This window comes from Etheostoma cragini, chromosome 2, assembly GCF_013103735.1.
Source record: "Etheostoma cragini isolate CJK2018 chromosome 2, CSU_Ecrag_1.0, whole genome shotgun sequence".
In the NCBI taxonomy this organism is placed as follows: domain Eukaryota; kingdom Metazoa; phylum Chordata; class Actinopteri; order Perciformes; family Percidae; genus Etheostoma; species Etheostoma cragini.
The window spans coordinates 17,369,480-17,391,482 of NC_048408.1; the positions used below are offsets into that span (position 1 = coordinate 17,369,480).

The 22,003-nt window shown below is 41.2% G+C and overlaps 1 protein-coding gene across 8 annotated transcripts in view; it reads right to left on the reverse strand.

Annotated features, from left to right (window-relative positions):
* Positions 1-22,003, reverse strand: part of rbfox2 (RNA binding fox-1 homolog 2) — a 30,213-nt gene that overhangs the window by 3,758 nt on the left and 4,452 nt on the right. For 2 of the 8 annotated variants that reach the window (XR_004658965.1, XM_034889289.1), the window contains exons 2-10: positions 19,227-19,277; positions 7,504-7,710; positions 6,447-6,617; positions 5,858-5,911; positions 5,634-5,726; positions 1,841-1,928; positions 1,084-1,140; positions 814-964; positions 183-228 (exon numbers count right to left, since the gene is read on the reverse strand). Coding sequence is in view for 6 of the 8 variants with exons in the window: in XM_034889289.1 (XP_034745180.1) it covers positions 183-228; positions 814-964; positions 1,084-1,140; positions 1,841-1,928; positions 5,634-5,726; positions 5,858-5,911; positions 6,447-6,617; positions 7,504-7,710; positions 19,227-19,277 (918 nt within the window). In the remaining 2 variants the exon portion in view is untranslated. Of the gene's footprint in view, positions 1-182; positions 229-813; positions 965-1,083; positions 1,141-1,840; positions 1,929-5,633; positions 5,727-5,857; positions 5,912-6,446; positions 6,618-7,503; positions 7,711-16,643; positions 17,080-19,226; positions 19,278-22,003 lie in introns of those variants that run through there. The other 6 variants (XR_004658966.1, XM_034889307.1, XM_034889336.1 and 3 more) reach the window with 5 other exon arrangements.

The window sequence follows — 22,003 nt, forward strand, 5'->3', positions numbered from 1 at the left end:
AAAAAAAAAAGAAAAGATTAAGAAGTCAGGGAAACAAAATGATTGGGTGATGAATCAAAACACCTAAAAGTACACGTCTCTATGGGTTTGGGCTGTGCCGTTTCACACTTGAAAACCCACAGGCAAGACGGGGGAAACGTAGGTGAGGAGTCAGGCAGTAGGAGGGAGACAGGTATACTTACATAGAGATCAGCTGCACTGTAAAAGCCATCCTGATAGGCCATCACACTGAGAGAGAGAGAGACGAGATAGAAGGAAAAGGAGAGGAGCGGTGGTGGAGTCGAAACAACAACAAAAAAAGGGTGTGATGCGCCACCATGTGGACATTGCGGAAAACAACAAACAAGAGTGACAATTGGGGGTGAGAGAGGTGAGAGAACGTTGCCAAACAGATGTGGAAGAGAGAAAAGAAAGGGTAGATTAATCCACACCGTGCAACATGCAAGAGAAAATACCACCTCTTTGCATTATACTTTAGGGTGATACTACTGTTACTTCAGCAAGTGTGACAAACATCTATTAAAAGAAAATACAACTCAATTTGATCACTAAAGTATTATATCATCATTATCATGTTTGATGTACAAGGAAATGGTATTTCAGTTCAGCAAACTCTCATTTTCAATATCTTAATAAAAACATATTCAAACACACAGCATGCACAGTTATGCCAATGTTTTTTAACTTAGTCAAGACATGCATTTAATAGGGCAATCATATGCATAAAGTAACTTCTAGTTTTTATTATCAATAGAAGTTTACTGGTTTAGTTATCAGTTTTTACATTTGTTTATGTACAGTATATGTGTTTACCCAGGGTAGGTAGGGATGGCAGGCTGTGGCACAGCTGCCCTGACTGCGCTGTAGACGGGCCTTGCACGACCCCGGAGATGAGCGCCTCGAAAGGTTGCGGCGGTAGAGACAGCTGCTGCCGCTGCTGCGGCTGGGTATGGAAACCCCGGAACTGAGGCACAGAGAAGGTAGAAAGTATAGCTCTTTTAATACCTTAAGGATTACAATATTATTTGTGCAACTTGTCTCCATCAGTCTCGTTAGATATGAAGCTAATCCTTGTTGTCATACCCGTATAGAGTTCAGGGCTGTACATTGCTCCAACCATGGGACTCAACTTCCATCCAGCTATAGTTAACACAAAAAAAAACAATGTACATTAAAAGCAATATTTGAAGTTGTGCATTTGTTTACAGTGATCTTTGCTGTTCATTTGGTGTTAATTAAAAAAAAATAGGATGTATAAAGCATCCTGACGGTCTGTCTGCACAGGGCACATCTGTGAGAGCTTTCTATCAGTACCGCTACCAGGACTGGAAAATTCAGCATTATTATATATTGACTTTAAGTAGAGTCGCATCATTAGAAATATATATAGTTATTGTTTCACAAAGTTCTATTGTCCAACTTTAAGGGGAGAGACTAAATACAAAAACATATTTTTTAATGCACTGGTCAATTTTATTTCCATAACATGATTTATTTTTAAACTCTAACCTCTCTGCCTCTCTAGAGTACTCTTAGTACTAAATGTTTGCTATACTCAATAGTCATTTGCATATCAAAACATTAATTTTCAGAAAAATAATCATCTTAATCTAAGTAATCAACCGGGGAGGTTTGATTTCTATTAGTCTATCACTCTATTTTTTACCCTATTCACCTATTGAGTCTCAAGAGTAATTGAGGCTTTTGTTTTGTGGGACATATGCAATTCATTGGAAACCAATACTTTTATATATATTGTGATAATAGTTTTAGCAATATTACCCAGCCCAGACACCATTTATCAAAACAATCAGCTGTTGCTAAGTCCAAAGTGCATTACCGTATGGCAGAGTTGCGAGGCCCTCTCCGTTAGAGTAAGGGGTGGTCATCTTCTTGTTTGTCATCACTCTGGCTGTGGCATTATTTACCTGGACACCAGAAGAAGTGGTCAGGGGCTAAGTCAATGCAGTTGATGATGCAGAAACCGATCACATTATAATTTGGGTTTTAAGCTTTCTTAAACTGAATGTATTATGTGACATTTGAGGAATATACTCCGCATAAGATTATCAGAGTTCCATAATGACTCTTCATCATACTTAAAACAGTTGTTTTTAAACTTATGACAGAGGTTAATTCTGTTGATGAACAGCAATGGTATTTGATGCATGCGCTTCTTTTGAAGGAGAAAGACATTGAAAACAAGTAAGTCAGGCAATTTTGCACACAAACAATGCAACCAATGGCATACAGAACAAAGAAAACAAAATACTTCAGAATAAAAGCATTCAAAAAGAAATCCAAGACCATTATTTTTCTACCTTTAAAAAAAGGAGGGAAAAAGAAGGTGAATTAAGCGGCAGATTCATCAGTTGAACACAATGCAAAAAACATCAAAGAGTTCATAAACAAATTACACGCAGCCAATCAAGAGCGCATCACATCACCAGAAGTGAGCAAAACTAGCCAATCAGCAAGCATCAGATGCAGCAAGAGACCAATCAAAAAAGGTTGGCAGCCCTCCCAATCCAATAAACCTCTTACAGAAAAAGGTAGGGAGGGGAGGGAGAGAGAACGACAGAGAACAGACAGAGATATGGAGGGATGCAGGAGGAAGAGCCAGTCCACATGAAAAGACACAGAAAAACACATACATGTGGAGAAGAGACAGAGAGTGAACAATCCATCCAAATGTGCAATTCTTCTAATGAACAAACAGAAACCACAAGATGCGATACACACATACAAAAATACATCTGATCGTTATATTATATTGGATCTAACTGTACAGGCGCAACGATGGAGAAATGATAAATAGAGCAAGAATGAATACAGAGAGAGAGAGGAGTCTAGATAAGGACAGAGAAGATGGGGGGATGCAAATATCATTCCTCAAAAAACAAAAAAAATTAAACCATGGTTGTGAAACACTGCCAGGCATTCCAGATCAGTGTCGCACACCAGAGAGACCTCAAAGCACACAACCACCAACACACACACCAACCATAACCAAACTGATCAAAAAAAAAACATGGATACCTCTTTACAGAAATCAGAAAAAAGAAAAGTTGCCGTTACTTATTCAGTGTCACAATTTCTTAAGTGTGCTTTGCTGGGGTTTATAAATTAACTCATGGCAGCTTTTTTTCTTAAAACAGCTCTAATGCATTTATTTATATATACAAACATATATAAAAAAGTTTTTTTTTCTGTCTTTAATTTGAATGGTGAGTCAAAAAAGCCATACCTCTACAACTGTGTGCAGTCTATAAAGTGGCACAGAAAGTGATCATCAAGTACTACAGTACACCATGATATACAGACAACTATTATCCTCTCTCCAGTAAAGCTAAACATAGCACTCATGCTTCAGCATGCTGTCCCACTAAAAGGTGCAAAAATGCAGCTATTGGCTGACACATGACACAGAGATGACATAGTACTATATGGCGTCATACAGATGACAAGAAAGAGAGTAAACCATGCAGGATACAGCTCTGGAATTAAATGCTGAATGCCGTTAGAGAGGTGATTGGAATGAATGCATAAGAAGTGGTAGTTAAAGTTGTTGCACTTGCAGATAGATGCAGTACATTCAGTTATACAAGTGGCCTATATAATGCCATGCGATCAATGGCTAATCTCGTAATCGTTTCATTCACCACCTCCCCAATCAATCACAGGATTAGCCAATCAGGTTCTGTCATTCAATCAAGCTCCCCTCAGTAAAAGGAGTCCTTCATTTGTGTGTTGGGTGCATTTTATTTCAAGTTTTGACAGTTGGGGTGGGGGGAGGGGTCATTCAAAGATGATGCCATGTGTACACAACTTACCGTTGCCAGGGAAACGGCGTGAGGACACGCGAGCAGTTACCGTGGAGACTGACAACAACAACAACATACAAAAATCATCAGGGAAATAGAGAAAATATATGTAAGAAAGAAATGATGAACCAAAAAAATTAAATAAAAACATAAACAAAACAAGGTGATGAAAACCAACCCCCACCATGTGGTAGAGAGAAAGGGACGCAACAGGTCACGTGTCAACAGTCACCTACAAGTATCAGCCATTTGACAACTATCTAGCCGTTACTGGTTAAAATCCACTACAAACACAGATAATAAAAGTTGATAAAGAAGCAAACAAATGGAAACAGAAAATTGTCAGAAATTAAAATCTACCTTGGGGGGGACGGGGACTACCTGTTATTACTACCCAGATTATATTTAAATATCTGACAAAATAATCACTCAAACAAACGTAATCTCATTCTTCAATGTTTATGCTACCTGACAGGACAGAGAAATAGACAGAGATATTGGGGAGGGATGGACAGCAGAAATGCATTTGGGGACACACAAACAGAGAGAGAGAGAGAGAGAGAGAGAGAGAGAGAGAGAGAGAGAGAGAAAGAGAATCAGACAGACAGACTGGCCTGGTGAAAAAGAGTCGAGACAGAGATGGAGGAGAACCAATAAAAGGAAAAAGAAAAGAGAGGGAACGACAACTAGGTATTGCATTCTCTTCACATGTTCATTCTCTTTCCACCCTCCATATTTTTATTCTTGCACACCCCCCACACAGAGACAGCAGAGGGCAAGACATTCAAGACCATACAGAGGGGCTTTGGTAACAAGTAAAAACAAAAAAGAAAGCGTGATTTGAAAATCAAGAGCCAGAGCAAATGGCAAAAGCATGGTGTATCTGATCTCCAAGGCCATTTGCAACTGAAATCCAAGCTCATGCCGACAACAAAAAAGATGTCACAAAATGCACTTCCATAAGATCTGGTGTTCTTTTTTAGGAGTGCTGGTCACAGGGGCCAAGTGTGTGTGTGTAAACAAAAAATTGTAACCATTCATCTTGCACGTCTGAAATCAAACAGTCAGCTTTGTTGAAGCATCAGAAATGACACCACATCTTGGCAGTCTCATTCCCAAAAAACTCCCCATCATGCATGTTAACACCGAGTCACCCGTGTTGTATTAACTGAGTGAAAAACTCCATGGCTAAATCTGACCTTATGATCGATCCATGCAACATACAGTACCCTGCTACAGACACCAGCAAGCACTCTTTTTCAAAGGAAAAATAACTAAGAGGCTATTAACTGCCCTTCCATTCATTAACAACCATAAACCAAAAATGGCCACCCATAATGATCATGGAAGAAGAGAGGATGGTGATGGTAAAAGTGCAGGAAAACCAAAAACAGAAAAGATCCTACATGCTGTGACAGAAGCAAATATAGTCAGCAACCGTGTCGTAGTGACGTCCTACCGGCCATGCCTGTTGTGTAGCCACTCCACCAGCATGCTTTGCAAACCACACAGCTTTAAGATCAAGGTGCAATGGGCAGCCCACAACATCAACAACGACAACAACGACATCAACATCAGCAGCAGCAGCATAAACATCAACAGGAAGTGCCATCAAAATAGACGTCTGTGTGCATGGCACCACTGCACCATGCTATAGTGAAGCCAGAGAGGTTAGAGTTGAACACATACAGCCACCCGGGAACCTTCTTTGGGACAGAGACGACCAGAACAAACTCATTGTCGGACATGGATGGGAAACAGAGGAGAAAATGGTCGTCGTTTAAAAAAAAAGCAAGGGTTGTGAGTTACCTCGATTTTACGTCCTTCCACCAGCGTACCATGAAGCTTCTCTCGGGCCCTTTCTGCATCTGCACTTGTCTCGAATGTTACAAAACCGAAGCCCTGCAAGCAAAGGAATTTGGAAAAAAAAGAAGGAAGGTGGAGAGAAACAAAACAGATGTTAAACTTTTGCTCAACTCATTAACACATTTTTAAATTAACACATTCTTAAATGACACATTCCAACATCCTACCTTGGATCCCCTCTCATTGAAAATTATCTCCACGTCGAGGATTTTGCCATATTGCTAAAAGATAGAAAGTAGAAGAAGATGAAGAGTTTGAACAAGCATGTCTAGTACTGCATCTTGCCACTAGGTGTCAGTGCTGTTCAACCATGATGTGCTGGCACCCAGCCAGCTTTGGCAGTCATTTCTTCCACCATATCTTTTTTGCCACTGCTCATTTCTCTGCACCACATTTTAGAGACATTTCTGTTCCAAAAAAAGCCAAGCATAAAGGCCCAGACTGTTACATCTGGCTTTAAATGATCTTTCTACAAGATGACATTCAAGTAGAGGTTTTGATTTTTAGTCAAATACAGTACAAAAACGGATTACTTTTAGCTAAAAACGGATATGACAGAGCCTTATTGTAATTTAACATCCCATTTGAGGACAGGAAATAAACAGTAAAAAGAAATATAAGAACAAAGTTCTGATGCCAATGGATTGGTCCCTAGAGTCAGGATTTTTACTCACTGCATGCTTTAAATACAAATTTTCTGGGTTATTGTTATTTGATGATGAATAATAGAAAAGGGGACCGTTGCGGTCTATATACCCCAAACATCTGTCGTAGGTCGGGATCTCGGAAGCGGAAGGGAATGTTGGAGACGTGAAGGCGTTTGGGGGTCCCCTTGGCGTCTGAATCATCCCCAATGCTCCCTCCACCACCTACGCCTCCTGAGCCAACAACCGACTGACCGTCAATCTGGGAGGAGCCATCGGACTGCTAAGACGGATGGACAGGGAAGAAAGGACAGAAGAGGCAGAGTTTATTGCTTACACAGTAGATGTAGGCCTGCAACAAAAAAGTATATGCCATCTATTAATCTGTTATTTTCTAGATTCATTGATTAATAAGTTTGTCAGATAATTGTGAAAAATGCACACACAAATTCATAGTACCCAGAGTATCGTCTTTAAAGTGCTCCTTCTGTCCAACCAACAGTCGATAACCCAGACAAATTAAATTTATGACAATATAAAAAGAGAAAAACTCATTTAAGAAGCTGAATATTGAGTCATATTTTCATGAAAAGTAACTCAACCTGATTTAACTTTATTATACAGTGGTGTTTATAGTATTTAGCCTACCTTCAATTATATAAATGGGATGGGCGACACAATAGAAACACCTGTCAGTAAAACCCAATGCATTTCCACAGCACCCCAAACTACAAGCTTCCAAAATGACAACACAGTTAAATCTACCCCTCTAAGAACAGTTTTTATGATTTCAGAACTTTGTAACCTTCATGACGGCAGCATTTATAACAGTACTGTTGTATTAGTTTTAGCTATAGGTGTATCTGATAAACTGGCAACTGAATGTAAATACAATAATCCGTCTGTAATGTGGACAGAAGATTGGGATCGAGCAACAGAGAAGTAGTGGTAAAAATGTAACATATTACTACAACTAGTAGTAAGTAGTAATATATTTTAGTTTTTGGTCAAATTTACACTTTCCTTCACCACTCAGTTTCATCCCCTAGTGTGTCACTCTCCACCTCTGCTGAAGCCTCTCTAAGCAAACACATATTCCTCCGAACGCTCGGAGCCCTCTCAAGGCAAAGACATGATGAGGAGGAAGGAAGAGAGAAAGAGCCACTCACTTGGCCACTAAGGCTGTTTGCAGCATTGGCAGCACTGTTTGCTGCTCCACCGGCTTCCAAGGGGCCCTGGACGGCCCCTGCTGCATACAGGCTGCCCCCGTAATCCAGTGCCAGGCCGTTCTGGGGGGGTGGCGGTGGAGGAGGAGGGAATGCGGAGAAAGGTGGAGGTACGAGACCCTCCTGACCACCAGCACTATCCTGAGAGCCCTGTTGAGGAAAGAGTGAGGAATGAGTGAAAGCTAAAGTAGCCAGCTGGCTACCTTCCATGGTATCTTTTACTAAAAGCATCACCCAACCACACAGAGACCACTTTCCTGAGAGCTTCAGTCTAAAAGTCATACAAGCATGGATATAATATTTCCCCTGTATGTGCATATGTATGTGTGTGTGTGTGTGTGTGTGTGTGTAAATGCGTGCATGTTTCCACACACCCCCACTGATTAAATATTCACTGCCGTCACATCTATTATTGAGGGTCAGATGCCTCTATACTCAGTGTTGTACAATGGTGTGTGTCTAACGCCTGCACACATACTGACAAACGCCTCTGCAAAAAAAACAACTTTGACATGCAAACACCCACACACAAAGACCAACTATTAGTATTAGTACATTATTGCCCCAAGAAAAGAAAATGGTACTGACATTCAAGCGCAGAGGACACGGACACACACACACACACACACACACACACACACACGGATGCACACAAACTCCCTAAATGGTAATAGTTAGAGAGCGGAGGGGGACAGCAGGGACAGGAGAGAACAGGGGTAATGGGACGATAAAAGGTGATGAGTGATAGAAGAAACATGGCCCTGTCTCTTATCCATAGCTACAAAAGATAAACCAACCATCACAATAAGACAACGGCTGTGAAATAAGTTTAAGATGCAAATAGAGGGAGGTTATAGTAGTAGGTAGAATATGAAAAAAAAACATGGCTAAACAATTGCTGCTGTGTCTGGTAGCCTCTACTTGTTCTGTTTCTAGTAGTAGTTATAGTAGTAGCACTAGAAAAAAGCAGTAATAATAATAATGATAATAATTCATTAGTAAAAGTAATATTCTATTTCTTTTTCACTAAAGAGACTCCATGCGTAGACATCTGCTTGGCTACATTGAGTATGTATGTGTTTATGTATATGTACTGTATGTGTGTGTCTCAGGCTGCAGTAATGTCCATTTGAGTTGCACAATAGATCTCCGTTCCTTTGGGAGAGAGTGTGTGTGTGTGTGTGTGTGTGTGTGTGTGTGTGTGTGTGTGTGTGTGTGTGCCATCTGTCTCCCAGCTTTTGACCTTTCTCAGCGTCCCACCTGTGACACGGTAGCCGGGCCCCTCAACTCAGTGACAAACCGGGTGAGCACACGCTCGACACGGATCACATCGATATTGTGACATGAGATGGCGGAGCGGCACTGAGTCAACAGTGAGAAGAAAATGTTGTCTTGCATATACAAGTAAATACAACTGGACTTTCTGTATTATATTGAATATTTACTAGAGTCAAAATAATTAACCATTACAGAAATGCGCTTTTTACAGCTAGAGAGGCCAGACATACTGTATTATATAAAATCTCAACACTGGGTCGAGTACATGTGCAATAAAAAAATATATATTTCTGAGCTTTGAGAGAGAAACCATATATATCCTGAATCTCACATTTTTGTTTAAATCAATCTTCAGGTAATAATATCTTGCTAATTAACTTGAAACAGGAAGTACTAAGACTTCTCAATGAGTTCACAAAATAAACAGGACCATTTGTATAATCAATTAAAAGAAAATTTCTCATGCCATCAAAATCTAAGTTAAGTGGTGTCTATTATGTCTATAGGAAACTTTAGCAGATGCTTTTAACTCAACCTTTAATGACTGCAGCACTGGTCTGATTTCAGCAGGGTAATCACAACCAGCAATCCTGCTTTCACTCTCCCTCCTCTCCCTGATGGCATCCCGTAAATAAGTTTTCATCACTAATCTGCACAGCCATCCTCCTCAATGCACACATCCTCCTCCATACCTTAACTGCTTCTCCTGCCAGGTGAAGAGTCTGCGGGCCAACCAGAATAGAAACTATAGGCTCTTTGCGACTGAAGGGAGTTTTGCAGTTCCTAGAACTCTTATTTTTCTCGTGTTACAAGTGGACCAAATTGGGGATTATTAAGTTCCTCTGACAGCAAGTCAGACTGCACTCTGCTCTTCCATCTTCTTTTATCATATTAATGAGGTTCATATTACGCTGGAGCCTTTTTCTTCTGTGTTTCTCTGTTAAGTAATCCAACCAAATCTTTAAACGCCGTCATGGTATGTGGCGCTTAAAAATCAAGTGACAATGCTATAAAGACTGTTTATACTCCCATGCTTGCGTCACTCCCTTAACCATCCTACCAGTTCCTGTGGTCACTTGGCCAGTGCAAATTAAAACGGCAAAACCGGTTTTCGGGGAAAGTAGGCCTACTTAGTAGAACTGTTTAGAAGTGGACTGTTCCTATAACTACATTCCAGTAACTATTTGGTCGGAAAGAGGCTCATGTTCTCCATCTTTAGTGCCGAGAACTCGGGCCAATCAGCCGCCAGATAATGCACTACAGTGTGTCTACAGATGCACTACAGAGTCCACGTTTCACTTAATTCACATTTTGAAATAGCAGCTGTGTCCCCTCCTTTAAACCCTGCAGCTCTATGAACGTATTGTAGTCATTAAGACTGTTAGACTAAGAGAGCATAACTTAAATTATTGCTTTCCTGCCCTGTCTTTCTGCCCTGTGAATGTTTGTGTTACATATAATATGAATATGTATCTAAATATCCATCTAGGGCTACAAAATCTTAGTCTCTTCCTAATTAAATTTAAGAACAGTGTATTTAATAGATACTGATATCAAGGTATCACCATCCATTTAATGTGTTTTTCTGTTAACACATAATTCTATAGCCTAGAAATCTAGACACATCCTAGCAACAGCAACTCTCATTTGGCTTCTGAGCTGGAAAAAACAAATTCTGCATATTGCGTGCAATGGGAATTTGAAAGACAACTGGTTTATCCCGCCCCTTGGATTGAGCGCTACCAATGGTGAGTTTCCAGACCCAACATCTTGATGTGGACTTAAAATTCTCTGATGACACATCCTGAATTCAGTATATTTGAGAGAGAGAGAGAGACAGAGGAACATTAGTCAGTTTAAATCAGGCTTTTAACTGCAGGAGACAAAATACATTCTGTGCAAATAAATGATGCAGATACAAATGATGCTTCGCTTTGGAGCCCATCCTAGATTTACTGGGTAAAAATTATAGAGAGTTGAGCAAATCATTCTGGGTCCCCAGGTAAGAGCTCACCTGGATGACAAACAGAAATAGGGAAACTAGACCTGCTCCTGTGTAGTGTGAGAAAAGGAAAGTTGATCATTCAGTCGAGTGGTGAAATGGAAAAAGAAGAAACAGAGGGAAAAAAAGGTTCTACCACATTGAAGCAAAATGATGGCCAACAGCTTATTATGGAAATACAAACCCTTTTAGCTTGGGCTGGGCTATATATTGTTAATTTATTTATATTGTGATATGACACTAGATATCATTTTAACAACTATTAGATAGTTTAACAAAGGTTGGCACACTAACCAAGGCGCCATTTTAATGCTACAAAGCCATCACCTGCCATTAGCATCCCATTGACTGCCATTCATTTTGGCACCCCTTTGACAGCAACAAACTCTACATCTGAAGCGTTTCAAGACTCTTTTTTTGTCCATTGTTTATTTCTAAAGAAACACAACAATGTATAAAAGGCTCCATTACCTTATAACTCATGCTATGGCTCCATAGCAGACGTTTTTCTAAAAATAGGCTAACGATTGCGTCATAACCACGCAACTTACCGTCGCATAGTCGACAAATCACCGTATTGTCAGGAGAAGCACGCTGACAATTTGGACTTCCATTTGCTGTTTAGTTTTAATTACTAATGTTAACTAGCATGTTAGTTAGCAACAATTAGCCTGTGTCTATGTTATCTACCAACATACCTACGCTCTCCGTCTCTGCTGATTGGGAATGATTGAGATTTCTTTTGGCCCATTTAACAGAAGACTTACAACTTTCAGACAAGTTGCTCACGTCACATCTACGTCTTCAAGCTCAGTTGGAGTTTGTGCAGTAACACCTAGCCATCACCGGAAAAGAGCCTCTATTTTCTTTCACTGTTCTCCGTCCAGAACAACGGGATCTGTTGGTCCATTTCTTTAACGCTCTATGATAATGGGTTAAAGCCGGATGGGGAACATTCTACCTCTTAAACATTAGCATGTTAGCATTGTCACTGTGAGCATTTTAGCATGTGTGTATGTGTGTGTGTGTGTGTGTACACTGGCCCCTTGAGTATAGCCTCACAGAAGCACTAGCATGATTATAGATGCTTAGTCTGGAAAAAAAAAATCTAAATCTAATCTTGTGTATTATGTGTGCTTCTGGCTGCAAAATAAAGGCCTTCCATTTTACAATGAGTCCGGAACATGAACAATAAGCAAAAAAAGAGAAAGGAAAACATTTGAGGAAACTTGGTAGAACTTTAACCAGGGATCCCCTTGCCATAATGGTTGGTGCAAAGACTATTGTTTGCTATAAAAAAAAAGAGGAAAACCAACAACATTCTACCTTTTTTAAGATGTGTTGGGAAAACTACCCTTCTGCTCTGCATACAAATGTGCATCACAGCCCCAGTGTTTTCGTTCCCGAGTACCAACATTGATGACTCATGATTGAACTCACTCAATTACTGATGAGTCAGTCTGGGATTTGACAAGTTGTGATGCAACTTTATGATAGGGACTTCATTTTTTATTTCTGCACATTTAGGAATTGATGTTTTGATATCTTGGCCGCAACCTATATATTATTTCCTAGTTTATCATGAAATCCACCTCACTGTTGTTGTTTCTCAGTCACAGAAACAGACTACAGCCTAGCAGGGGAATGGACAACCCCGGCGGTTGCTGCTCCTTCTGCCAGACCAAAATAGAAGCAGGAATACGAGCCAAAAACAACCTTGTATTTGTGTTCGACGACTGGCCTTTTAAGAGGAGATCCATTTTAGCCGCATCTCAAAAGCCCTCTCTCTACCTGATACATTGTGTCAACAGCTCGGTATCTGCAAAAATAGTGTGTGCCTGCCTGTGTGCTGCTTGTTTTTTCCGCTCTTTCACAACGTCAAGTTATGGGCCTTTTGCTGACTGTGAGTGGCCTATGTACTTCATCAGGATAAAAGCAGCTGCAGAATAAATGCACATAGATGGCAAGGTAAAGATGAGGGACACAAAGACAAAGAGGAAGGGCATTCCTGGTCAATTTGAAGAAAAGTGGTGCCCTGTAGACAGACAAACTAAGCTGTGCATTTGTGCCAGCACTCAAGTTTGTGTACATTTTGTTATCAGCATGTGTGTGTTTGTGCTTCCGCTCCCCTGGCACTGGGGCATGAAGGGTTGTGTAAGTGTATGTGTTGGCCAGCCAAAGCAAGTGACTCAGAACGGTAGCTGTAGCTGGCTTACTTTCAGGTCAGTTAGCAGCAGCAAGTGTGTCTTAAGAGAGACGCTAAAATGTGCTCTCCTGCAGCAGTCTAACTGGAGAGGAGAAGAGAGGAGAGGAGAGGAGAGTGGCTAAGAGCTAACTAGGGCAACACTGGGTCATTTCACATGAGTAATGACATTTCAGTATCTTACTTTCTTGGGCCTCCAGCCATTAGTCTGTAGCCTGATTCAACAAACCTGACGCGGGAAAATGTGATTCATGTTGTTAAAAGAAGCAGCTCACATTTTGGCTCAATAATCACATTAAATTGGGAAGTTGTGTTCAGCTCAAATCTTGGCTTCTGACTCCGTGCAGATACTACCCGAGCTGCAAACAGCTGGAGAAATGTTTACGGCATGTTTGTGGCATACCGATGAGCCAGGAGACACCCTTTTGTTAAATTATTCCATCCCACGTCAACCTCGCCTTCATCACTGCCGCCCCCGCCCCCCCACTCTTCTTCTTGTGCGCTACTCTTGCTGCTGTTCTCCCTTTCCTCCCACTCTCTCTGCTGTGCGCTTTGCTTATTTACGCTTCATTAAATCCAGACGGGACCCTTGCATACGTCCCACCCCCACGTATGTCAATCAAGCTCATTTGCTACATAGCAACAAGCCTGGGCTCCTCCTCCCACACTCTTCTCCGACTTCTTATAGGGTAACATGTCTGCTTGTCAAAAACAAACCCCTCCCAATACACTCCCACCTTATTCCTTGTATACTTTAATGAACAACTCCCCTTCCTCACACACCATTTGTGGGAGACCCCCCTGTCAACATACGTGTGCGCGGGGACACACACGTGACTGGCCCTGTCATCCCCTCACCAACTGTGTCAATGGTCCGCTCGGCTCCACAGCAGCATTTAATAAAAAGATAATCACTCCAATACAAAAGAAGATGACATTTTTTGTCCACATTTATTCCTCACCCCAAACAAACACAAGTGCAGGTGAACACACAAACACGCAGACAGACGTTTACTCAACATGAACGCGCCTCTTTCAGGACATTAGGTATGACAATACCAAACAAGTTAGTCTTGTTTAGAGCTCAAGTAGGTCTCTGTAATAATAATAATAATAATTATAGGCACCTATCTGGTTGTCAAGTGTGGCTTAAAAATATACACCCAGCTGTATGACGGTGTTGTCACTGTCAACCGCACCATCCAAAAAGTCAGCGAGGGCATCCCCTATCCATTTCAAAGGCAGGTTCTTTTGAAATCCCTACGGACACCTCGCATCGAGTGCTTTTAGAGCCATTACAGATGCAAATAGCTGTTTAAGAGGCATAATCGCTCCAGCAACTACAGGCTTTTATAACAATATATATATATTTTTTTAGAAAGCATAGTGCAAAAGGTTTTTGCTTCACGTGTCTCTCACGTCGACATCTTTCTCACTCTTCGAACCTTTTAACAATCTGTACAAAATGAATGACTCATGCAAGTTGCCAAGGCAACAGCTTATTGGGATCATTTACCCAACATCATTGTTATCCCTGAAAAGAATCAATAACAAGATTTGTGTGTGAGGAGGTTGTGTGAGGGGGGGTTAAAACCTCATGACCCGTTTACAGTTCATGAAAGCGTGGTAGTGTGTGTGGTTCTGCAGCAGTTAGGCGTCTCTCCCTGGCCTTAGGCCACAAGCTTAGGTGGGGCTTGAGAAAATATTTTAGTCTTTTGCAACCAATCTGCTCGTCCAACGCTCTTGCAGCAAGAGACAAAAAAATCAACACTGTTGAAGAGCTAAAGAGTAACTGTAGTCAGATGGCATCTCTGCTCACACACACACACGCAAAGTTATCTCTAACATGTGAAATAGTGTCACAGAGCAAAGTGGCTCTCGCCGGTTAAACTAATATTGTTGCTCTCCATCTCTCTCAACTCCTCACATTTGTCCATTGCTGCATAATTTTACCTTCCTCATCCCAGAGGGTGTCCGATCAACTTAAAGTGCTCATATTATGCTATTTGCAGGTTCATCATTGTATTCAGAGGTTTACATGGTTTCATTTCTTTTTTTTTTTAAACACCATATTTTTGCTGTACTGGCCATTTCTGCATCTCCTCTTTTCACCCTGTGTGTTGACTTCTCTGTTTTAGCTACAAAGTGAGGCATCTTACTTCTATTCCATCTTTTTTGGGAGACACACATGCGCAGTAGCTGGTAGGGACTACTAACCAGTCAGAAGCAGAGTATGCAGGCGTGCCATGCTAGCAGCTAGGCGAGCATTATGTGTAACAAAGTGAAGTACGTTTGTACCAGAAGTAAATGGTGGACTACAGTAGAGCTGTTTTGAGCAGTTCGTGAACAGTGTTTTTTATGTTGGAGACGGTAAGTCCCTTTGGGGTGGACTTTTGGCTTTTTCACTTTGTAAACGTGGACAAAGTTATATAACAAAATAAAAAAAGGGGTATTAAAGTCAAAAAGCATAATTTTAGCACTTTTAAAAAATCAATTTTTTATTCTACTGCTCCCATTCTCTTACTGGTATCCCAACCCATCCCCCTCTTCCAGGGGCTCTTAGAGGCAAACATTGAGATAACAGCTGCCAGGGCCTCAGGGAGAGCAAGAGGAGGGAGAAAAGAGGTCAAACCATAAAGAGAGCAGGAATCCAAGGTATGGCTGAGAGAGAAGCACATACACAAGCATAGGCAGGGAGACACACACAAACACATACACACACAAATGAAATGTAATGATATAAACGAGACACTTCACGCACCAACTTTGAAGCCCACTGTCTGCTTCAGCTTCTGTGCGTTTGTGAAATGTGTGACACAGAAATTACAATGAGGTAGTGGTGTTAGCTGAATAGAAGAAATGCAGAAGGGAGGAGGAAAATAAGACAGAGTAAGAAAAAAGAAAAAAGACCGACAACTGTTCTGGGAACACCTGTCCCTTTCGCTCACAGGGCTTGAGCGATGTACAGAGACAGCTGAAGAGGCAATAAAGACTTTTTTACATACCTTTCCCTCCCCCTATTCCTTCACTGTTTCCACTCAGAAATGTCTAAAGAGTTTACTGCAGAAACAGTATATTGCTACATCCAGCAGAAAAGACTAACATGCTTTACTGTATGTATCTTCTGAGCATACATTATACATGGCAGAGCACAGCTTCTGGCAGTGGCACCGCTTGATGTTCAGACTGCGTGCGCTTCTAGCTCTGGGCAGGAGAACAGATGCCACAACAACGGCGTACAATAATACATTGCCGCTCGTGCATTTCACCATAGCGACTCATAATTGTAGCGATACAATCTCCAAGCCTGTATAATGCTGTCATCTACGCCTACTACGCTATTTTCAGTGTTTATATCCCCCATAGCAACTGGATGCTGAGTCCTAACAAGAGTCTGAAATGCCACGGCTGGACCACTCTCGTAAAAGGGGTCAAGAAGAGTCCTCATCTGTTAGTAGTTATTTAACATATCATGACTCAGTGACAGTGTTGTCAGCTCTGACGACGTTCCATGTACAGTGGAGCCTTAGCCTAAGTAAAGACACACAGTAGACACGCACACAGGAGTAGGATATAAAAAAGATAGAGTTAAACACTCACCGACAACACGGAAGGATAGTACAGTCCCATCATTGTATTCTGTGCAACAACTCAATCCGTCGTTGCTCCTCTGTCTCGCTCCTTTCCTCTTCTCACGCTGCCTCGCTTTCCTCTCTGAGCCTGTGTCACCTCACCAGCACAGTCTCTCTTGTCTGTCTCACAGATTCAAAATCTCCCTCTCTCTGCCCCCGCTCGCTCGGTCTGCCATGCCAATCCCCCCCCCCCCTCCTCTTCTGGCCTCTGTCCCTGTCACTCTTCCACGCTTGCTTTCTTTATTTTCCTTTCGCCTCTCTCTCTCTCTCTCTCTGTCTCCCACTCACTCTTTTCTTTCCCTCTCCCACTCGCTTCTTACTTCCCTCTACCCCCAGCCTTCCGTTTTGCTGCTATGCCCTTGCCTGCTCATCTCTTCTGTCTCTTCTCCAGTCCTCCTCCTCCTCTCTCACCCAGATAGCCTGACGCCTCCTCCTCCTACTTCTCTGCCTCTGTCACACCTGCAAACTTTCCCCTCCCCTCTGCTTCCTTCTCGTGTCGCAGTCCCTCCCCTCTCTCTCTTTTTCTGTTCTTTTTCCATCTAGGTGAGTTAACTGGGGCTGCTGGCACCACTGGGAGAGGAAGACTCTCTCTCTCTCACTAGATGCGCATTGTTACATAAATGTGCTGACAATTTACATGTTTGTCTCATGTTTAAATGAGTGCCTACAATTTTCTGTAAAAGTCACGACAACAGCTCACAAACACAGTACAGCCCAAACGTTTGGACACACCTCTATCAATGCGTTTCCTTTATTTTCATGGCTATTTACATTGTAGATTATCACTGAAGGCATCAAAACTATAAATAAACACATATGGATTCATGTACTTAACAAAAAAGTGTGAAAATAACTGAAAACATGTCTTATATTCTAGTTTCTTCAAAGTAGCCACCCATTGCTCTGATTAATGCTTTGCACACTCTTGGCATTCTCTTGATGTGCTTCAAGAGGCAGTCACCTGAAATAGTTTCCCAACAGTCTTGATGGATTTCCCAGAGATGCTTAGCACTTGTTGGCCCTTCTGCCTTCACTCTGCGGTCCAGCTCTCCCCGAACCATCTTGATTGGGTTCAGGTCCGGTGACTGTGGAGGCGCAGCACTGAATCACTTTCCTTCTTGGTAAAATAGCCCTTACACATCTTGCCATAATATGAATTCTAGCAGTTGTCCAATAGGGCTGTCGGCTGTGTATCAACCTGACTTCTGCATAACACAACTGATGGTCCCAACTACATTATTAAGGCAAGAAATTCCACTAACTAACCCTCACAAGGCACACCTGTGAAGTGAAAACTATTTCAGGTGACTACCTCATGAAGCTCAATGAGAGAACACCAAGGGTTCGCAGCGCTATCAAAAAAGCAAAGGGTGGTTTCTTTGAAGAAACTAGAATATAAGACATGTTATCAGTTATTTCACACTTTTTTGTTAAGTACATAATTCCAAGTTTTAGTTTTGATGCATTCAGTGAAATCTGCAATGTAAATATCCATGAAAATAAAGGAAACGCATTGAATAAGAAGGTTTGTCCAAACTTTAGGCCTGTACTGTGTGTGTGTATATATATATAAAAAGATAAGAAAATGAAAGAATGTCGGAATAGGGCGTGGCCCTCTCCTGACACATCAGGCATCTCCTGCTCTCCAGGCTCTTCCTTTCAGGAGTCTTTGATCACATCATTCTCACACTGCTGTTGACAGTTTAGCACCCTAGTGTTGTGGGAGCTGCCCAGCATTGTTTTTTCTGTCATCCCCCCCCCCCGGTCAGAGGCCGGTTCACACTTTCCGGTCCCTCAAGTAGCCCTTGACTGACATTTTTACATCCCAACAAGAGATTGCTCGGCAGCACTCTGTAGTTTTTCTTAAAATATTATCATGAGCAAGGAAACGGTTCAAAGCTGTATCATGGAATAAAAATGGCTAATTGGCTTGCGCAATATCCGCTAAACGGCACAACAGACTGCCAGGAAAATAAATATTTCATATTGAAGCAAATAAGAGCGCACAAGTAAAACCTTAATACAGATAACGTGCAGATAAGCAGCAAGAGGTTGTTGGGCATCACAGAGAGCGAGGGATGAGGGGATTATGGGCAGAACATGAGAGGATAAGTGGATGATCTAAGGATTAACCACATAGACTGAACAGTCTAATAACACAATCAGCAGGCTAATACAAACACGAGTAAACAGATTGTAACACACACACACACACACACACACACACACACACACACACACACACACACACAATTATGGGTGTATTAGTGCTTGTTTGAGCAGAGAAAAAGAACAATTCTTCATTTTTAATCCCCCAAACAGAAATGATAAATTGGATTTAAAAAGTCAAAGATGATTAATAATATGGCTGATTGTTGAGAACAGGAAGAAAACTAGTGGGAGGGTGAGACCGGAAGAGTGAAAGGTGTGGAGGCATGTCTTCTACACAACTGATCATTTCTAATCTACACCCCCACCTTGTGGTTTAGAGAGCTTCACTGAGCCATATTAATGCCTTATGAACATATTTTAGATGAAATTACGTCCTTACCTGACTATGAGACGGGTAGCCATGGTAACCAAGGGCCAAAGGGTCGTTGTTCTGTTAGAGAGGAGAAAGCAAATGTTTGGATACATGGTCAGTTATTTGCAAAGCAAATTATTTAATATGATCATTTATCCTGTCACACTTTTCATTGAACTTTCCAGTTCTGTGGCATTACTGACTCCAAATCAAATAAACTTGCACGGTGAGACACTCCTGCTTCATCTCCACAGTTTTCCACTCAGCGGATCTTTTGTCTGCTTGTAAAGACGTGATAAAGGGGGCGAGAGAAATCATGTGAGTAGGAGATTAAGAAGACGAGCAGAATGAACGAGTTCTCAACGCGGCTCTTAAATCATAAATAGGTCAGGGGTGTCAGGGAGGATGAAGCCAGTTGGTGTGAAATGGCATCATGAGCACTGATGCAATCTCTCTGACACATTCCTCTCAATGTTCTGGCTGCTGTGTAAAGCAAAGAAAGGTACATCAAACATCTGGTGAGTAATTACAGTTTAACAAGATGCATTAGGAAAACCTAATTTTGTTTGGAGCCAAATATTAAACAGAAATCAAGTCCCCACTCTGGAAAATAGTTTGTAACTCGCTTTATTTGTACTCATAACGCTGTGTTCCAGCTTTTATGCTAATGTATTCCAATTGAGAGGGAGCTTTACGCAGCAATTACAACATGCTTTGAAGGGGAAAAAATCTCTCTCTCTCTCTCTCTCCCTCTCCCTCCCAGGGGGAACACTTTGCGTCTTCGTGATGGAAAATTGCAGCGTGTGTGAGTCTATCTCAGAGCCAAAAATGTACTTAGTGAACTGGCTTTGGGAGACTGAAGCTCTAAATAATGAATCACCTCTTAGAGGCTTGAATAACATGAATAAAGTATTAACCTTATTTTACAGTGAAGCCACCTCTAAACACAACGCACTGCAGGAATGGAGTAGAGGAGGATCAAAACAACACCAAAAAATAATTATACAGGAGACAAAAAGAGACTTATTGGGGCAGTATGCTACGTCAAAGTGAAACGGGAACACATCTGGGAATTCATATTACGTGAGGCTGAGGGACGAACCAGAGCTGGAAATACAGCGGGAAATGGACAGCAAAGGATAATAAATGAAAAGAGATGGAGGGAGCAATGACTCACACTTAGGCAGAGTCATGTGCTTAATTTCCTTAAGGAACTGGGAGAAATGAGAGATGGAGGGCTGCATGGTGGCTGCTTGAGTCGAGTGTTTATCAGTGTCAGTCTTACCCCTCAGTTGGGCTGACTAAAACAAGGGAAGAGACTGCAGAAGAAAGTACAAAAATAACTTGAAGTCAACAAACGGCAAAGAGGGGAGGAGGGGGGGGGGGAGGCAAGCTTGGGGGGGATGTAGGGAACGGGGCCGACCATGTGATAATAAAATCTGAAAATAAGCGAGGGGGGAGAAGCTCAGTTACCTCCAACTTTGTCCCCCACGCCACCTTTTCACAAGCAGACAATAATGCCTTTTACACATAAACCCTACAACTCAGTATCCAAAAACTACAGGTGGTGTTATGGTTCTGTGTTTGATTGTTTTGTGAGTGTGTGTGATTTCTAATTTAGTCACAAGACTCGTGTCTATTCCCATCGTGCCTTGGGAATGCTGCTTTTCTGAAGTGGAGTGGAAGAGGAACTACATTTCACTGCTCTGAGAGTCATCCTACCTAACTGCAAAGCAGGGCACTCCATGCAATCAGGAGGATGTGAATCCATTTCATCCACAGAGCACTTATGTGCTAAGCCGCCAAACAGTTGGCCAGATGATCTGAAGTTTATTTCCCCTCAATGTTTCACATCCCTCTGACTTTCCACAGTAAACCTACACATGCTTTTTCAGGGGGATGTTGGCTGCAGGCAAAGTGGATTTTGGATACCGACTCAACGGTTGTGGCAGCATAATAATAAAAATAATCATCATAGCGGTATTGGCTAGAGAATCACATGCAACATAAACAAAGTGGTGCCCACTGTGTTGATCTGTTTTTACTTTTGTCCCCCAATTTATTTCAGATCTGATTGGAGAAGATTATTATTTGCATGTATTTATTTACTGCACAACATAATTGCCTATTTTGATTGCTTCATTGCAACATCATTACATTGAAACTGGAGCCTGATACTGGACGTCTGAGATCATGTTTTGGCAAAAACATTTGGCTGCTGTTCGTTTTTTTTAATTTTAGCAGGGATTTATTAAATTTGATTAGCACCAGGCACAGAAGGTACCTGGTCAAACTATATAATAATTAATAGATTTCTACATAATCTGAACTGCTAATACATTATTATTGATCTGAAGAATATTTATTTGTTGATTAATCAATTTATTCAACCTAAGAAATGTCAGAAACTGGTAAAAATGTAATAATTTTTTTTTTATGTCTGATTAACAGCTACAGGTCACACGTCAAGTAAAAAAAAAAAAAGAATCTTCACAGCTAACTTTTGCTTGGAAATATTCAAACAATTACTACCAAAACAGTTAAAGATTAGTTTATTATTTTAGTTATAATAAGGTTCTTTTTTAAAATTACAATTATTACCATATATACACAGAATGCTAATACACATATGTTAAATATTATTTTATGTCTAATTGTAAAATAGAAGATAATTAGAGCACAGACTTTGCCCAAAAAGAAATTAATTCTTACCCTGGAGCATAACTTCAAATATATAATACATGTGTTTCAAAAACAGCATCTACATCAACACCAGAATAACTGTGGGGGGGGGGGGGGGGGGG